The sequence below is a fragment of the Eucyclogobius newberryi genome, unplaced genomic scaffold (assembly GCF_026437365.1).
Source record: "Eucyclogobius newberryi isolate DKJ021-1_F unplaced genomic scaffold, fEucNew1.0.hap1 SCAF_7, whole genome shotgun sequence".
Lineage (NCBI taxonomy): Eukaryota > Metazoa > Chordata > Actinopteri > Gobiiformes > Gobiidae > Eucyclogobius > Eucyclogobius newberryi.
In genome coordinates this window covers 18,959,622-18,977,892 of record NW_027316389.1, presented here as the reverse complement: position 1 = coordinate 18,977,892, position 18,271 = coordinate 18,959,622, and the positions used below count along the sequence as shown (strand labels likewise).

General features: G+C 41.2%; 1 protein-coding gene across 1 annotated transcript in view; it reads right to left on the bottom strand.

Annotated features, from left to right (window-relative positions):
* Nucleotides 1-18,271, bottom strand: part of tmem117 (transmembrane protein 117) — a 131,446-nt gene that overhangs the window by 35,124 nt on the left and 78,051 nt on the right. The window contains exons 4-5 of the mRNA XM_072435890.1: nucleotides 5,348-5,447; nucleotides 2,290-2,387 (exon numbers count right to left, since the gene is read on the bottom strand). Of these exons, the coding sequence (XP_072291991.1) occupies nucleotides 2,290-2,387; nucleotides 5,348-5,447 (198 nt within the window). The remainder of the gene's footprint in view (nucleotides 1-2,289; nucleotides 2,388-5,347; nucleotides 5,448-18,271) is intronic.

The window sequence follows — 18,271 nt, the reverse complement described above, 5'->3', positions numbered from 1 at the left end:
ACGGCGCTACAACGTCAAGAGCAGACTTCAGAGAATTCATGGTCAAGTCGACAAATTGATCACTTAAACTGGGACTAAAGCTGTTCTCAGCAGGATCACACGGCATGTCACTGAATATTGGCTCTATTATTTCTTTGAATTTTGAGATAGATTTTTCAGATATTGTCCTTTTCATTATAACTTTATTTTGTGGGACTGGATGATCTTTAAGAATAAACTGAAAGGCAATTAGGAAATGATCTGACAATATAGGGTTTTGAGGGAGGACAATGAGGTCACTAATCTCTGTTCCATACGTTAGGACAAGATCCAGAGTGTTCTTGTGAGTGTGAGTCGGTTTATTTACATTCTGAGTGAAACCAATGCTGTCTAACAAGGCGCTGAAGGCATTACTGAGAGCGTCATCACTCATGTTCACGTGGATATTAAAGTCTCCAACTATAACTATTTTATCCCAGGCTAACACTAAGTTTGATATAAAGTCAGAAAACTCTGTTAAAAACTCTGAGCCAGGGGGTCGGTAGATAACTATGAACAAAACTCCTTTTTGGTTTTTCATATTTGGACATGTGATTGACAGCATAAGGCTTTCAAATGAGTGAAATGCATTGTTAGTTTTAGGGCTCATGAGTAGGCTTGAGTGGGAGATCACTGCCACACCACCACCTCGGCCTGTGCTCCTGGCAGTCTGAAAGTTAACATGGGTGGGTGGGGTGGACTCATTTAGTCTGACGTAGTCGTCTTGTTGAAGCCACGTTTCAGTTAGAGCTAGAAGATCTATGTTATAGTCACTAATTATTTCATTAACTAAGAGCGATTTGGAGGAAATTGCTCTAATGTTTAGCAGTCCACATTTTACGTGTTTATTCATTTGTATATTTGTGTCATTTGTGATTGTTATTTTCCTTAAGTTATTTGGTCTGACGCCTGAAATATTTTTTTCTGAGATGTGACTTTTTGGCATTATTTGTACGAGGGACACGAGGGACACACACAGTCTCTATCTGTCTTGAATCTGAACACTTCACATGGAACAGAACGGGCGAGAGTTCAGCGACAGAGGAGCGTCTTGAACTGCTGCTCTGCACCTGGGGCTCATCCCTAGATGGTCACTTAACACGACTAAGACTATCGGTCAAATTCCGAACTAATAGGGATGTACCCTCCGAAGTCGGATGGATGCCATCCCTGCGTATGAGCCCGGGCTTTCCCCAAAACGCACTCCAGTTATCAATAAAGACTACGTTGTTTTGAGGGCACCATCTAGATAACCAGCTGTTGAATGCTGAAAGACGGCTGTACAATTCAGCATTGATCCGATTGGGCAGGGGACCAGAAAATATTACAGTGTCTGACATCGACTTCGCTAGGTCACACACCGCGGCTACTTGAACTTTGAGCACCTCTGATTGTCTCCGACGGGCGTCGTTACCGCCTGCGTGAATCACGACTCGCCGGAAACGGGTCCTACTCTGCTTTAAGATCCTAAGGTTTCCTTCGATGTCACCCATTCTGGCCCCCGGGTAACACCTAACGCTAGCAGCTGGCAGCTTCACGTCTCTAACAATAGAACTCCCGATTACAAGAGTCCCTCGCCACCACAGACATTGTCTGACTCCATCGCCACCACAGACATTGTTGATTCATTTCTCCCTGTGGCCCTCAGAGGCAACTGTTGTTGTGATTTTGGGCCTTACAAAAATAAATTTTAAATTTTGATTTGATTTGATTAGCAGTGGTAAATTAAACAGATTTCTATGGTTTTAAATGCATAAATCGTGTATACTTCAATAATCAAATTATCTTTACAGCAAAGAAAAAGTGACAACTAAAATGTACAGAAATTTAAAGTTTGATCTTGAACCAGGAGTAAAATATTAAAGTAAATTCCCTGTTTTTTTTTTTACTCTGAGTATGTTAATATGAGCAAACCCTCATAGGTTAAAAGCTTATAAAATGATATCTTCTTCTTCTGTTTTATGGTATCCAAGTGTTACATTACTGCCACCTACTGTAGCTGTACGTCTTAAGACTTTATTTTTTAGACTTATTTATTCTTTAAAATGAACTGCTGCTCTGTTTTTGGTCTTTACAAACTGAAGTTGAATTGAATCTTGAATCATTGTTGCCCTTAGAAACAGGATTGGATATGTAATGACACCATAGAAGGCCGAGCGAGCGGGATTACGCACAGTCACGCTCCTCGCCGCTCTATCGTTTTTTGTAATCCTCGTTTCATCCGTTTATCCGTAAACCGCGCTCGCCGCACACGGACTGCGGAGGTCTTACCAGAAGAGGACGATGCGGTTGTTGCCCCTCTTCCAGAACTTGCGCGCGGCCCGGCCCCAGTCTGGATAGTGCGTGTCCTGCAGCATCATATCGGTCACCTGCGGACACATTCAGACCACGACAAATGACTGCGGTGAAGAAGAAGAAGAGGCCGGGGACACTGCACGAGCCACTGCACGAGCCACTCAGCAAGCCACTAATATTTCAATTATTACTAACGATTATTGCGATTATATTGTGACCTGAACAATCATGTTTTGGTTCTTCTTCCCACTGTGTGTAATTCTAAAGAGACAAAAGCTTACACCTTCAGATATTTTGTGTGTGTCTTTTATTTTGAAATACCAGAATCTGCATTATTTAATGTGTTGTTTGTCCGATTACACCAACTCAAATCACAAATCATAATATTCTTCATTTTACCTCCAAACGACTCAAGTATTAGTTTCTCCGAATACTTTTTACTCTAGCTTGAGTAATTTGGTTCACGGTTTAATTCTACTTAAGTAATATTATTTTAAAGTAACATTTCTCACTTAAGAACATATTGCACCATTTTAGGCCGATACCGATACCGATGTTCTAGGGAAAGTTTGAGCCCATATTTTCTATATTGTTTGGTTATTTTAAACATGCTTGTATTTTTATGTTAAACACTTAACACTAGTGTCCAAATTAGATATAGATTTTGAACTCGATACTGAAAAATAAATCATGAAAACAAGACAGAATTTGACCTTTCCTGCACGGATTTAGACTCACCTTGAGCTTTACCAGGACTAGTATAAGACCCCATGGTAACAAAGAAAGTACTATTATTTTGTCTTGAAAAGTCTGTTGTCTATTGTCTATTTTTGTTTTGTTTTCATTGCATCAAAATTGGTCTAAAGCCGGTTCCTCAGTATCAACAGGACAGAATTTGACCTTTCCTGAACAACATTAGAACATTCATCCTGACCTTTACCTGAGATAATATAAGACCACATGCCGACTCACTGAAAGTACCACTATTCTCTGCCTAAAATCACACTCGAATGGCTAAACCGTTGTTATCATCGCATCGAATTCGATATCGAGCGTCGAGCTTGAGTTTGAAACGCTAGCGAGTCATTTCTGGATCCCTCTCGGCCCCGATCCGTGTACAATTCCCGTTCCTCAGACGCGAATACTAATATCTGCCGTCAGAGCGCTCTATCTCCCCCTCTACAGGCCGCACAGGAAACAGCGGCGACAGAGCGACGGGTTCTAAATGTCAAGCGAAAGCGCCGCTAACTCAACACCCGCTGCCGAGACAGAACAACGACTCCATTATTTGTACGTGTGAGCGAAAAGCTGTCGTGCGCAGATCGGCAGCCGTGCTTTCGTCAGTCCGCCCCGGGTCGGCTGCATTTGCTGAATGTGGAGAGCGGGCGGACGAGCTTGAAATGGAACACAACTTTGAGCATCTGAAAGACTAAGATCTGTTGTTATTGACGCTGTGCAAAATGTCGTCGTACACTAAAAAAAGTACTCAAACCGCTGTTGTACAATACTTAGGGTGACAGTCCAAGTTTTGAGCCCTGTGTCCCATGTCCCAACGGATGTATCCAAAAGTACTGATTTGTCCCAGTTTTATACGTGTCCCAGTTGTCCAGGGTTATGAACACTTTGAGACAGTAAAAAGGGGAATATATTGAAGTTTTTTTTTTAACCAAAGTAGAGAAAATCTGGCTTTAGAGTAACTAAAACACAAAAATGCCCTCAGATCTACTCTCAGATGATATGCTAACACACAAGTAGCCGTGGAAAAGGTGCGAATGAGCCGTGAATGGACCGAGGGCACTTAATAACCCGCAATTTTTCCAATTATATTATAACTCCAAGCCCAATCCGGGTGTGTCCCAGTTTTGAATGTTGAAAAATTCGGTCGCCCAAACTATACTTATGTTGAGTGTGAATCCTGGCAGCTTTGGGGACTAAAGCGGAGACACAATAGTGAATACTGATGTGACACTTAAAAGAATACATTTCTACAGCTACGATAACAACGAATGGGCGACTACTAGTGCTGCTTTTATCTTCTGCCAGTGACGTAGCGAACAGTGGATTTCCGTTCACTATTGTTGAAAAATGGCTCCGCGAAGTTCATGACCCGTATGTTTGTGTACGCACATAGATAAAAGAAAATGAGTAGGTAAATGGCAGTGGACACAGACATTTTCTAAGCACTCAAGCTCCGAATGCAGGAGGCTTTTTTGGCTAATTTTGAAAAGAACTCTGGTTGCTAAGCGTCCAAGCTCATCAGCTATTCCCAGTAATGTCTCATTTGACATTCGCATCCCAGTCATTGCACCGTATTTTCCGGACTATAAGTCGGACCAGCCAAAAAATACATAATAGAGAAGAAAAAACATATAGATAAGTCGCACTGGAGTATGAAATGCAGTTGCAAGTGTGAAAATAACATATAATGTCACATATAAGTCGCTCCGGAGTATAAGTATATAAGTATAAATATAAGTATAAGTCGCACCCCGGCCAAAACTATGAAAAAAGTTGCAACTTATAGTCCGAAAAATACGGTAAATGTAAATGTTGCGCGTCGGCTTCAAGTAGCTAACGGCTAATGCTATCCTCTGTTTGTTGTAATAATGACTTTTGGATGTGTGGGCAACAGGTCTGTTGTTCCTTATCGCGGTATTTATTTCACATGATTAATGTTAATAAATATAGTCTACAATGACGTAAAGACCGTAAACACGATAGAAAAAACTGTATTATCTTTATTTATAATTGTCTGTCCAACTATTGTTACTGTTTTGTATCTGTAAATAAATTAAAAAAATATATACATATATTCGACAGATAAGTGGGCTCTTCATCGCCTTGTTGACCGCATAATGCAGCACTACGTAACATTCCAGGCCAAACAATAACAGGTTTCCGCGGGTTACCGTCCCTCCCAGTAAAGTCCGTGCGCCGTTCATGTGCAAACGAACAACTTTGGAGAGAGCAGCAGTCGCCACCCTTCATTTGCATGTTGTCGTGTGTATAAAAGAGTATAAAACCAGACGCTCACCATCCAGGCGGTGACAAAGTCCCCCATCCACGTCCCGACCGCTGCGATCTTCATGAAGCTCTCGTTCCGGATGCCCATGTACTCCGACACCATGTGGGGCCTGGGCATCAAACACACAACACGGCCTCAAAAACGGGCTTGAAATGGGCAGCGGGGAATGGGAGCGGATATAAAAGTGAAGCTGGATAAAGCATGTCGTGTTTAGAATATACTGAGAATACCAATCAGAAATGTTGTTGCTGAAGTAAAAGTACAGATACTGGAGCAAAAAATACTTGGATAAATGTCATAGTATCGCATAAAATGATCTACTTCAGTAAAAGTATTGACGTGCCCATTCGAAAATGTACATTTACAGTAAAAAGTACATTAGAGTAAAGGAAGAAGAAGGAGAAAAGAGGAAAATTAATAGGTTTAAAAAAATAAAAAAAAAAGTTAAACCTATTAATTTTGAACTGACAATTGAACAATAAAGGCTAACCATAACATTAAAAAATCCAAATAGGTCAAATAAATAAATAAATCATAATCATAATAAATATGACACAGAAGAAGAAAATTGATAGATAAAAAAATGAATTAAAAAGGAAGAACAAATTAATTAAAAAATAAATGAATTGAGAAATTGAAAAATAAAGGCTAAACGTAACATAAAAAAGCCTAAATAGGTCAAACAAATTAATAAATTGATAATACTCATAATACATAAGAAGAAGGAGAGGAAGAAAGGAAAGGAAAAAAAAGCTAAATTTCACCAAAATGTTGTTTTGTGACCATTAATAAAGATACACTGATTAACAGATGCACATATGTTTCTTTTTGTCGACTGCAGCTTCAATATATCATCATATATCATCTGTATAAGGTCTACTGTCCAAGCGCCATTGAAGAAGACACTAAATGCACTAAATGGCATTACAAACTCACTGAACGTTACCGTGCCTGACATGGACTGACACCTTCACCGTGACAACCCCGTCTTTCCCCCTCTTCCCCTCACACATTTCAGATACGACTCCATTTTGTCACAATAATGGCACAGGGGGGAGTAAAAGTAGGTCAGTCCTGTCTTCTCCCACCACCCCACCATCCACAGGTAAAACAATCCACTACGACACAGGGGTAACAAAGGAGGTTCCAGGAGGTCGCATTTCAACCCAATAGCATCATTTGTCATTGGCGTTGGGCACAATATCGATTTTTTTGTGTTTTACGATTTTTGTGAGAAGAAACGCGGCCGTTATTCTTGATTATTGACACGTAACAAAGCAAAAGTGAAAAAGTTTAGCTATTGTGGTATCAGCCACACAAAACGCACTATGTTTAGTTGCACATTTTGGAGAACAAATTTAAATTAAGTTGCTTAATTTGGCTTTGAACGTGATTATTTTCACGGTTGTACTGTGGAAAGTCTGAAAAATTACAATTATATTCCCCATATTGTGTTAGGTCATTGTCTGGGAGAAGTGGGAAGTACTGTATTTTCCGGACCATAAGTCGCACCAGCCAAAAAATGCATAATAGAGAAGAAAGAAACATATATAAGTCGCACTGGAGTATGAAATGCTGTTGCAAAAGTGAAAATAACTGATAATATCACATATAAGTCGCTCCGGAGTATAAGTAAATAAGTATAACTATAAGTCATACCCCGGCCAAAACTATGAAAAAAAGTGCGACTTATAGTCCGGAAAATACAGTAACTCATAACTAGAAATACTCATAATACGTTGCTGCAATTTGAGTAGATGTTTTGGGGTGATAGTACTTTTTTCCTTTTATATATCATATTTTTAGGCCCGAGCGCCACAAGCTGGCGAGAGGCCTATTAATCTCGTAAGGCCGTGCGAAGCACGGCTGCGAAAGTGCGCACGTAGTGCGCACGAAATCGAGCGCGAAGCGCTCGCCCACTTCCAAACACTCACTAACGCACTCCTTCACTCACGCACGCCCCGTGCATACTAATTAATAGTAGGAAAATGGAACATTACCGTTGTAAACAGGCGAAGCCCGTGCAAAAGTGTGCACTAAACGAGCACTTTATATGGGGATAAAGCACTCATTTGCGCTAAGTAGCTCACGAATACGTTCCCCATCTCTTGCATGTTCCGTGCATATAAGAATGTAATGCAAAAATTGAACATTATTACTGTATAGAGGGCCAAAAACACAAAGTGGGCGGAGCCCACTCAAAATTAACGAAAGTACCCGTCAGTGACCAGGGACCCACACCATGAGGTAGGAAAGCGCGAGCGCTTTCCGAAAATGTATAGTTTATGATATTTGAAAAATGGGAAACATTGTTTTCGCATCGGAATATTATTCTTTCTTTCTTTCTTTCTTCTCGGGACCAACCCCCCTATTTTTCACCCAGTGAACATTGACAAAAAGTCACAAAAATGTATACACCTCTAAAAATCGTGCCTCTCTACATTCTGGTAGGCATATGCGTTGAGATAGGAAATGACCAAAAAAAAATCTGATGGTAGAATCATGAAATTTGGCGCAGAGGTAGATGGTGACAAGAGAAGTAAAAAATATTATCACGGCAACGCCGTCCGCCCAACCAAATGTCGGCCATATTGGTTCAAAAATGGCTAAGCATGACTAGGGAGTTTTTCCAAACGTCATACTTTTACGAACTCCTCCCAGGGCGTTGCTTCTAAAAAGCTGAAATTTGGTGAAAATGGTACTGAGGAGTGGGACATCAAAAGTTTTCCAAATTACATTGATACCTGTCACGGTCTCTGTGCGGCGAAGCCGCAGACTTTAGCTAGAATTTCAGAAATCTCCCAAATTTAACATTTCTGCCGTTTGCGCAGATAAAGTCCGAATTGCGTCAAATTACAATCAGTTGTTAAACTCTTTGCCCTAAACCTACTTGAAGTGAAATTAATTAATTTGGCGCCACAGCGCCCCCTACAGATTTTATATGGAGGTTAAATGTTTAGTTTTGCGAAATTATCTGAAATTTGACACACAACTCAATTTTAGCATCCCCATCAAAAAAGTCAATGAGACCCATGTCATAATTGTTACGGCGTTGCCGTAGCGATGACTGAAACCTCCCATGTTATTCCAATGGGGAAATCACCAGAACATGTTTACACTTTAGACTTTCACAAACTCCTCTTAGGGCATTAGCCCTATTAACCTGAAATTTGGTGAGACTCATCTTCAGGGGTGGACCATCAAAAGTTAGCCACATTTTTATTCAAAGAGTCACGGTCTCTGTGCGGCAAAGCCGCACATTTTGCCAAGAATTCAAAATAAAATAGCTTTTTGATGGTAAAACAAAGGGGAGAAGATGTGACAGCGTCACAGATTCAGCAGTAGATGTAATAAAAGGACAATTGGGGCGCGTTAGCGCCCCCTCCTCATGCGGCGTGTCGGCGACGTGGCGAGGGTCGATCATTGCCGCTTGCGGCTATATTTTTGAATTATTTTTATAGAATACAAAACAGAAACAGAATAAAAACAAACAGGACAAGGCACAGAGAGCAAAAAGACAAAAATGGAAGGTAAAAATGCCATATAAATCAGTCTGCCTTGCGTCTTTTTGCCCCAAATATCCGGCAATTTCAAACATTGCTGCAACAGTCTGTTATTTAATAAACGTCCAACGTTATTCCTGTCCAGTCCTTGACCAGCGGCTCTGCCCCCGTCATCCGTCTCCTCGTTATTGCATTTCCGCCGCTGACAGTTCGTTTCACGGGTATCCATCAATCGTTTCCATCGTTGGAGTTTTGCGTCCGAAATACACGGTTTTAAAGTCTGCAGTACCTGAGTCCAGTTCAGCCTCAGAGTCCAGTATTTATGAACAGCAGGACAGTCCAAGAAACACGTGATAGTGACGAGCCACAGCGGCGTCTCACAGCAAAGCAACAAAGTCAAGTACATTTAGTTTTACAGTTTGAATTATGAAGTTTTTTAAAGGCGTGATTAAAAAAATGCAAGTAACTAAAACTGTGAGTAGTATTTTTGACGCGTTCTTTTTGCTTCAGTACAGATTTGGCAGCAATACTTGTACTTTTAAGCCATGTAACTCTACTTTTACTTACATTTCCAACACTTTTTCCACCGAGTAGTGAATAATCTTACCAACAATACACCTGAAATGAAATGTTTTGCATTCAGCCAATAATTCCAATAATTACTTAACTACAAATTGAGCAAAAGCAGCAGAACCCTGTAAAGTGAAATATGAAATAAAACGTTGTCCACCCACACGTCCCCGGTCGGTTTAGTTTTCATTTAATCTATTCTTAGTCGCGTTTCTTTTAACTCATAATTCATTTTGAAATGAGTGTCAAACCTGTCCAAACACCGTGTAAAAGGCGGCAGAGGTTAATCCTTTTTAAATATTAGTGAATTATGTTGTTTTAAAGTCACACTAATTGCTTGTGTCTGTTTGAACGGATCCGGAAGAATTGCAAGTGCAAAGTCGAAGCCAAAATACGACGACCGCCAGTTTCAAGGTTTTATTTCACACTAAATTTGTCCTGGCGTTTAGAACACGCATTTTACCATTTATTCTGTGCCCGTGTTGAGTGGACTAAAAATACTACTCTTTTGTAACAAACTATCAAACTGTAAGAATAATCGGTCATTCCTGAGACTAGACCACAGGACCAGGACCAGGACCAGGACCAGAACCAGGACCAGGACCAGGACCAGGACCAGACCACAGGATAAGGACTAGACCACAGGACCAGGACCAGGACCAGAACTAGGACCAGAACCAGAACTAGGACCAGAACCAGAACCAGAACCAGGACCAGGACCAGACCACAGGATAAGGACTAGACCACAGGACCAGGACCAGGACCACAGGACCAGGACCAGACCACAGGACCAGGACCAGACCCAGGACCAGACCCAGGCCCAGGACACGGATCAGGACACCAGGACCAGGACCAGGACCAGGACCAAAGTGGGATCGAACCAGGACCAAGTCTAAATACATCTAAGAGAGAGACAATAAATCCATGTATTTTTGTTTCTTCATAATCTTCTTCATCATCATCATCATCATCATCATCATCATCATCATCGTCATCATCATCTTCTTCATCTTCATCGTCATCATCATCTTCTTCATCGTCATCTTCATCATCTTCTTGATCATCATCATCTTCTTCATCTTCATCATTTTCATCTTGATCTTCTTCATCTTCATCATCTTCATCATAGGCTTCTTTGTTATACCACTTTGCTGTGCGGAGATTTGGTAAAACGATTATCGAGATTTTTGACTATTCTTTGATCATTTACGTCGTTTGTGCCTTGATATTATGACCAAAATTAATCTAATAATGAACTTACAGCTGTGACGAGAGCTGTGTTTCCCACAAACCCTTTCACAAGTTTCAGTCGCTCACTTTAGCACTAAAACTTCACTTTTGTCCAACCCCGACACCATAACATCGCAATTCCCCGCCAATAACGTCACTTTGAAACGCATTACAAAGTCCTTGAACATGGCCGCTCTGGACACGTGTGCAGACACCGATAGCGTTTCCTCCGAGGGTCAAACATTGGCAGAACGGGCAGAACTTGGCACCGGCCCCTCGCCACGATTAGACCGCGGACGGCCATTTTGTGTCCGATTCTTCACAGCGCGGCGCCTGTTCTGATGTTCCACTAGACTGAACTCTCTCATTAGGTCGTCTGCCTCTAAAGGGCATTACATTTTCACCGGGCATGAATAAGTCAATGAGTCCTGCTTCAGATCACGCCGCGCCAACAGTCCCCGAACTCATCACGGGCCGGGGTGGAATTGGTTTTAACCTTACACTTGGTCACATGTTGTTACCTTATACGGCGCGGGATAATGGGATAGAAATGGGATGGAAACGGCATGGCAACTCACAGGCGATAAGTGCATTTTTAATAATAATAGAAATAATAATGGACTAGTCATAAAGCTCTTTTCCAGCCGCTCAAAGTCGCTTTACGATGCATTATTCATTCGCCCCATAGTCGGTGGTGGTACGTTCTTAATCGAGGCTGCTAATCTGCACCAACCGACCAACACCACATTTAAACATAGCATTTACTCAGTTACATCTGTTCTTATTGCTAAAAATGTTCATACTGAAAAAACATGCATTTTTACTCCACAAATTGACATAAAGGATATAACAATAATCAAACTATATTTGAATAACGCATCAGGAATGTGCTCAAATGTGCTTCCTGTGGCATCTCGTGTTTTCTAACTTAAAATAATGACTTTCTCTCCTTCATCCCTCATCAGGATTTGGTGCTGAGAGCGTGACCGTGGAGAAATAAACAAAAGCTAGCTCGACCGGACATGCCAACACGAGCATGCGGTTGTAACGAGCATGATTTGACGATTTATGGACTTCTCAGAGCGCTACTTTTTACGTCGCAAATCCGGGCTGTTCAAACTGAGTGATTAGTGAGGCTGAGAGGGAGTCGGCCTTGTAAACGACCTTGCATCGATGGAGCAAGCGTGAATAAAGCTAAACTCAAGGGATGTTTTGATGTTTAATACTCAAAGCAATTATAATTTGACTTGAACACACGTTTTGGCTGCTCTCACTCGCCCGACCTCACGTACTGTAGAAGAAGTAACATTTGCTTCATTAAAAATGTGAAAAGGCCGGCGGTGCCGGGGCAGTTTCTCGTAGATTTAGGGTCTAAAGCGCGTGATGCCGACAGCCTTTCCCGAACTATTGATTAGGAACGCTGGCTGGTTAATGACTCCTAATGGATCTGCTCAGTAACTGGAGGAAAGCCAAGCCGCTGAACGTCCGAGTGACTTAATGCTCGTGTAAATCGCCATTTCCAATCAAGGACGTTTTTATTAACTGCCCGCGTCATCCTGGTTCCTGCACACTCGGCCAATAAAATCCTGTCATGATAGGAAGACAAATGTGTAGTGCACTGATGAAGCAGAATTCATGCATAATGTTTCTAAAGTAGAGTGCGGATGGGCCGGCAGACTTATGGTCACAACAGCACAAAAGGTGGGTCTCCTTTGTGAAGGGCAAATGGACTTTTATTTAACCAGGAAAGTCCCACTGAGGGAGGAGCCTATTGAACATGTAGTGGGGGGTGAAACCGAAACACAGACACGGGGAGAACATGCAAAGTCTGCAAGGAAAAGCTCCGTTGGCTTTGGAGTCGAACCCACAACCTTCTTCTGTTTTAGAATCAGGTTTAAGTCACAGTGCGCATTGTAAACATGCTCTGATATCTGATGCAAGAATCTTATATATTTCACGGTGTGTAAATGTTTAAACGTTAGAGTAAACACATGCTGTACGTGCCAACAATTACAGTATAACTTTGGCACCAGTAGGTCAAGTAACAGGTCAGATCTGTGGTGAGGCGAGGAAACTTGCAGTGAAAATACAGGTTTTTCGGTATATTTACTGTGGAACCTTCCTTTAGTAGTATTATGTTGTGGAGTAAAGCAGGTAACAACCAGCCCACAAACTGTATTAGACACTTTAGGAATATAGGTGATGATTTTGGGCTCAATATCCAGGCAATGATTATTTTCATAATGCATCAGAAATGTGCTAAAATGTGCCTGCAAATGTCTCGGTTGTAGTTCAAGTATCGAATGAAGTGTGAACAAAGAAGAAAAGGGCCAAAACTGTATTTATGTTTCCTTTGGTGGTAAAAGTCCTCTGCTTGTGCTGAGAGCTCATACTTCACTATAATTCTATCTGCCACTCACTCAAAGCTTTAGGGAGGAAAAGTATAAAGCTGCATTAAGGCCAGACACGGCAGGTGAAAGCATCTTGAGTTTGAAGATATCAATTTGAAACTTCTCCTATAGGTAATGGGCATAAATGTTAGTTAAACATGTATTACAACAAATCAGGCAATCATTTTATTTGTAAAAACTTGGGATAATTCAAATTTTACCGAATCTTTTTAGACTTAAAATTTGAACTAATCAGATGAGCAAATCCTGTACATTCTGTCAACATTTTGTGCATAAAAAAAAAGTCCTTTGAAGGTACAATGTTCCAGTGAAATCTCAGATGAAGTGGACTGAATTAAATAGTAAAACATTTTTAGATATTTTCATTATTCCACAAGAAAGCTTATATGAGTAAACTGACCAGAATGTGCAAACTAAACTGTGTGCGGGAAATGTCCCTTGTGGTTTGTCTAAGTCCAAGCCTAAAAAACAAAACAAAATGTTTGGCCATTTGTGTCTCGCCTTCAACAGAAAACTGAATCACAACCTGATGATGTCACAAAAATTTCAGGTGCAATTTTCTTTTTTATATGCCGTATTTTCCGGACTATAATTCGCACCGGAGATTAAGTCGCACCAGCCAAAAAATGCACAATAGAGAAGAACAAAACATAGATAAGTCGCAGTGGAGTATGAAATGCTGTTGCAAGTGTCAAAATAACAAATAATATCACATATAAGTTGCTCCGGAGTATAAGTATATAAGTATATAAGTATAAATATAAGTATAAGTCGCACCCCGGCCATAACTATGAAAAAAGGTGCGAGTTCTAGTGCGGAAAATACAGTACATTTTATTAAATTTCTCACATTTAAAACTTATTAAAACGAACACAGAGAATGAGAACAAAACCAGAGAGAAAATACACCCAAAGAAAACATCCCACCACCCCCCCAGTCTGTCCAATTTGTCCATTTTCAAATTACCATATTTTCCGGACTATAAGTCACAGTTTTGGCCGGGATGCGACTTATATGTGATATCCTTCTTCTCTATTATGGATTTTTTGGCTCTCCTTTATACCCTTGTTTGCAAGATGCTAATTTTATTCATAATGAGACATTATAGTCAAACATTCAAATTTTGCTAAACAACAGCAACGGCGATATTATCCATTTTCCCCACACGTCTCCCACCTCTAGTCCCGCTGCAATCTGACAGTTTTTCTTTACCACAGCACTTTAGCCGCTGCAGCCGCTTTAGCCGCTGCAGCTCCTTTGGCGGACAACCTCTCGCGCCCCATAAACGGCGACTCGCTCGTTGCATTACGCCGCGACCTTGGCCCGTCCACATTGAAATGCAGCCGCCGTCTCCGCGCCGCTCGTCCTCGCACTTCGCCGAGCGTCATATTTACAGCGCGCGCTCGTTACTGGGGAGCATAAAGCTGTCAGTGTAGACTCTGCGCTCTGTCACTTAGCCGCTCCCAAGGCAACTTTAAGCCGCGCCGCCTATTCATCACGGCGCACACAAAAGGCCCACATGTTGGATTATCAAAGCGGAGTTATTTACTTCTGATTACCTTCAGCTTGCCGAGGTAAATCTCGTTGCGCGTTTGCGTTACGGCCTGCGGTCTCGCTAGTGTACGCCTTTCTATTAGCGGTGGCAAAACCAGTCATTGTGCGGTCGGGATTGCAATTTTTCAGGGTGGAATGGATTTGTCGCTTTCGAATGCGCTTGTAAAGTAAACGCAGCACGTCGATCGGTCGTGAGTTCAATACTGGGCCACGTGTTTGGTGAATAGGCGACGCTCAAAGGGCACGTGGCGGGTTTTCAGGATTTTCTTCATCCTTTTTTGACTTTATTTGATGTAGATATACCTGCCGTGGATATAACTTATAGTTTTACGGCAATCAAGTTGCTATTTGTGGAGAAAAGTGAGAAAATCTGTATAAAATGACAGGAAGTGACATCACAGCAGCGACACCCATTTATGCGTAATTTACTCAAAAGAAGCATCTTTTAACATGATTTCAACAAAATAAAAGGTGCTTTCATATATCTTCATTTGTCAAAAACCGTGACATTGGATGAGTTTTGACCCAGTGGTGTGATGTCATCAATTACAAACAGGAAATACAATTATAAACCTAAAAAAAAAGCTATTCTGGGATCATTTAAAAAAAATATTTTTTAGCTAAATTAATCTAAATATATGTATCTTAACTGTATTGTAGTTCAATGAGTGGTCCAACCTGTCATGGGCACTTTAAAAGGAGCACTATGTAACTTTTTAGTAATGCCACTTATACCATGCATTTATACAATTACACGTTGTATTATTGATTAAAAATACCTTAAAAAACATGCATTCTTAGACGGGTGCGTCTCTCCGCAGATCTGACTTGTCTCCATGGAGATGGGTTGACTCAATGCCATACTGTGTAAAATTTGAGCTGGACTGTGAGCGATCCATAGGTTTTGACTCCGAACGGGACCACGCAGAAAGAAATCCGAGATTCGACGTATTATAAAATAAAACATTTGAAAATTTATTTGAAAAACGTTTTGTTCTTTAAATCTTTATCGCTGAATTTAAGGTTCGCCAACTACAAAACGTACAACTTCACTAAAACGTTAGCAAACAGCAGTGTATTTAAATGTAGCTGATTAAAATAAATAACTAGAATTGTGTCATTTTTATTCATTTTAATTATGATTTTACATATCTCCAAAACAACAATTGGGGATATTATAGATTTTTCACCACATCTAACACCTCTATGTGTATCAGGGACATCTATCCATTCATTTGCTTCATTGCGTGATCGTTCAACTGTCAAACATCCTCTTTCTGTTGCTAAGACGCGCCGCACTTTTACCGACAATACGTTTGACAAGCTTGCCGATAGCGTGCGCCGCCTTTCCGTCTTGAGCGTCACTCGTAACGTTGATGAAGTCCACTTGTGTCAGAAGAGGTACGAAAATACATTTTAATCTGCGGCCTTCGGGTCTCGGGTCGTCAAAAAACTGAATTAAATCAAGACCACTCCGGCGTTTCTGTCCTCTCAAGTACCGCAATTTTCTTTCCGTGTCATCTGAGCGTTTCTGTCGCTATGGTCCTCGTGAGCGGCCGGGTTTTTACGACGGACGATGTTGTCGCTTTCAAAAGGCGAGGACGGACCCAAACAACCAGCTATTGTTATAATGGAGCAAAAGATGTAGAATGATTTTGAAATGGATACAACATAAACAAATCAAGTGTTATTTCATGCGTTTGAGTTCATGGGGAAGGCTTCTATTTATCACCGTTATAAACCAGAACCTAGTAAATCAACAGACAACAGTAGTTTAATTAAAATAAATACTATAATTGGCCTTTAGTTTTGCTTTGGCATCTGATGTTTTAGAACTAATTAATTTTTATTTTTTTTAATCTACGCAGCGATTCCTAATTTGAATTTGGTGTTAGCGCTCCATCTACTGGCAGTAAAGTGTATCACTGAGAAAAAACCAACCACAACTCGCCATGAAGCAATGTGCGGCCGACATAGTAATGTAAGCGTGCGGATGTAGTGAATGTTCTGAACCACTTGAAACAGCAAACGACTCCGCCCTACACATGACCTCTGAGCCACGGGTCATTAAAAGTTCCAATATTTTAGTTTTGTGTCATACGTGTTTGTCCTGAGTGTGGGTATTTGTGTTTTTCAGCTCTTGATGTGTTATTTGTAAAAAAAAAAAAAAAAAAAGTCTGACAGCAGCAGAAGGAAAAATGACCCTGCAAGTGACTGTTCTTGTTTATATCTATTGTTGTAAAAGATAAACAGTCATTTACCACCTACATTCCTATTGCTATGATACGATCTATTTTTGAATTGTACCAAATCAACCCTGTGATGCCCACGTCCTGAACCTCATATTCTCTGCGGGACTTTCCAAGAACAGACAATACAAATAACAGATGCACTCCTTTACGTTTTTCCAGCTCTGGCCAATAAAGCTCGGATATAATCTCACGGCATAACGGCGCGTCAACAAAACCACAGCCAAATTCATCGGCTCCGCTACAATGCCCGGCTTTTACGTTTCTTTTACCAATATGTAGTAAAAACACACCTTCCGCCGCCGCAGTCCCAAAGGAGCCAGCACACCCATGATTCTCCATGTTTACCACCGCTCCCTGTTTGTCTTTTGTATGACAGTGACATACGAACGAGGCCGCGAGCTACTACCCCCCCCCCCCCCCCCCCCCCCCCCCCCAGCATGCAACGGGGGCCGTATCGTGTAATGGCAGCGGAGGAAAATGAATTGCCTTCGCCGTGCATATTCAAAGAGCCCGGACGGGTGCATTACTCTCCAGGCGAAGCTTACAGTGAAATAAATGCTGGTAATTTGTTCAGTAAGTAGTGAGTCATTTTGGAGATGCATGTTGTGAGTAGGAGTGCGAGAGACAGCAGGAGATATGATTAGAAAATGACTGTGGGTGTGCTGCGAATGTATGGGCAGAGCGCGTCTGAATGGCGGCGCGCTCGTGGTGAGGGATGGCTTCTGCGTGACGTCAAAAATGAAGCAATAAGATGCCGTTTTAACCGGTCCGACTTCATCGCTTTCGCCGTAAATCTCCTCTTTGCTTCTCCTCTAGGCCTTCCTGCCGCTCTAGCCTCGGCGTCTTTCTCTAGTCGCGATCCATCGTCTGTATTCGAGGCCGATCGTGGACGACGGCGTGGTCCGAAGCAACAAAAACGTGAACTTATGGCCATTTTAGCGCGAATATTGATCATGATGGTAATGATTTAGACACAGAGTGACACAGAAGAGCTGGTTTGCTGTGGAGCTTGTGGGTATAAAGACACCAAATTAAAGGAAATCTAGAAATGATTAACAAACAATCAGATGATGACAAATCAAACAATGAAAAAAAAAGCAGATCAAAGTTCATTTTTTTCAATTTCCTGTTTGCAAAAGTTCGGTTTGCAAAAAATCAGTTCGCTAAAGTTCAATGTTCCTTTCGTTTATAGAATAGGAAGAATGCAAAGTGCCCCATAATCCTTAAAGATCGGGTTATAGGAAAAATGTCAAGAGTTAATGCAGCAGAATAAACAGAATTGGAAGCCAGAAGGTGAGATGAGGTTCGAGGTCATATATATATCACAGAGCTTAACCACAAACCCTAACTCTGTCTTAACTGTGGAGTTTGCTTGTTCTCCTCCTTTGTTGCTTGCTCTGCCAGTTGGATTGT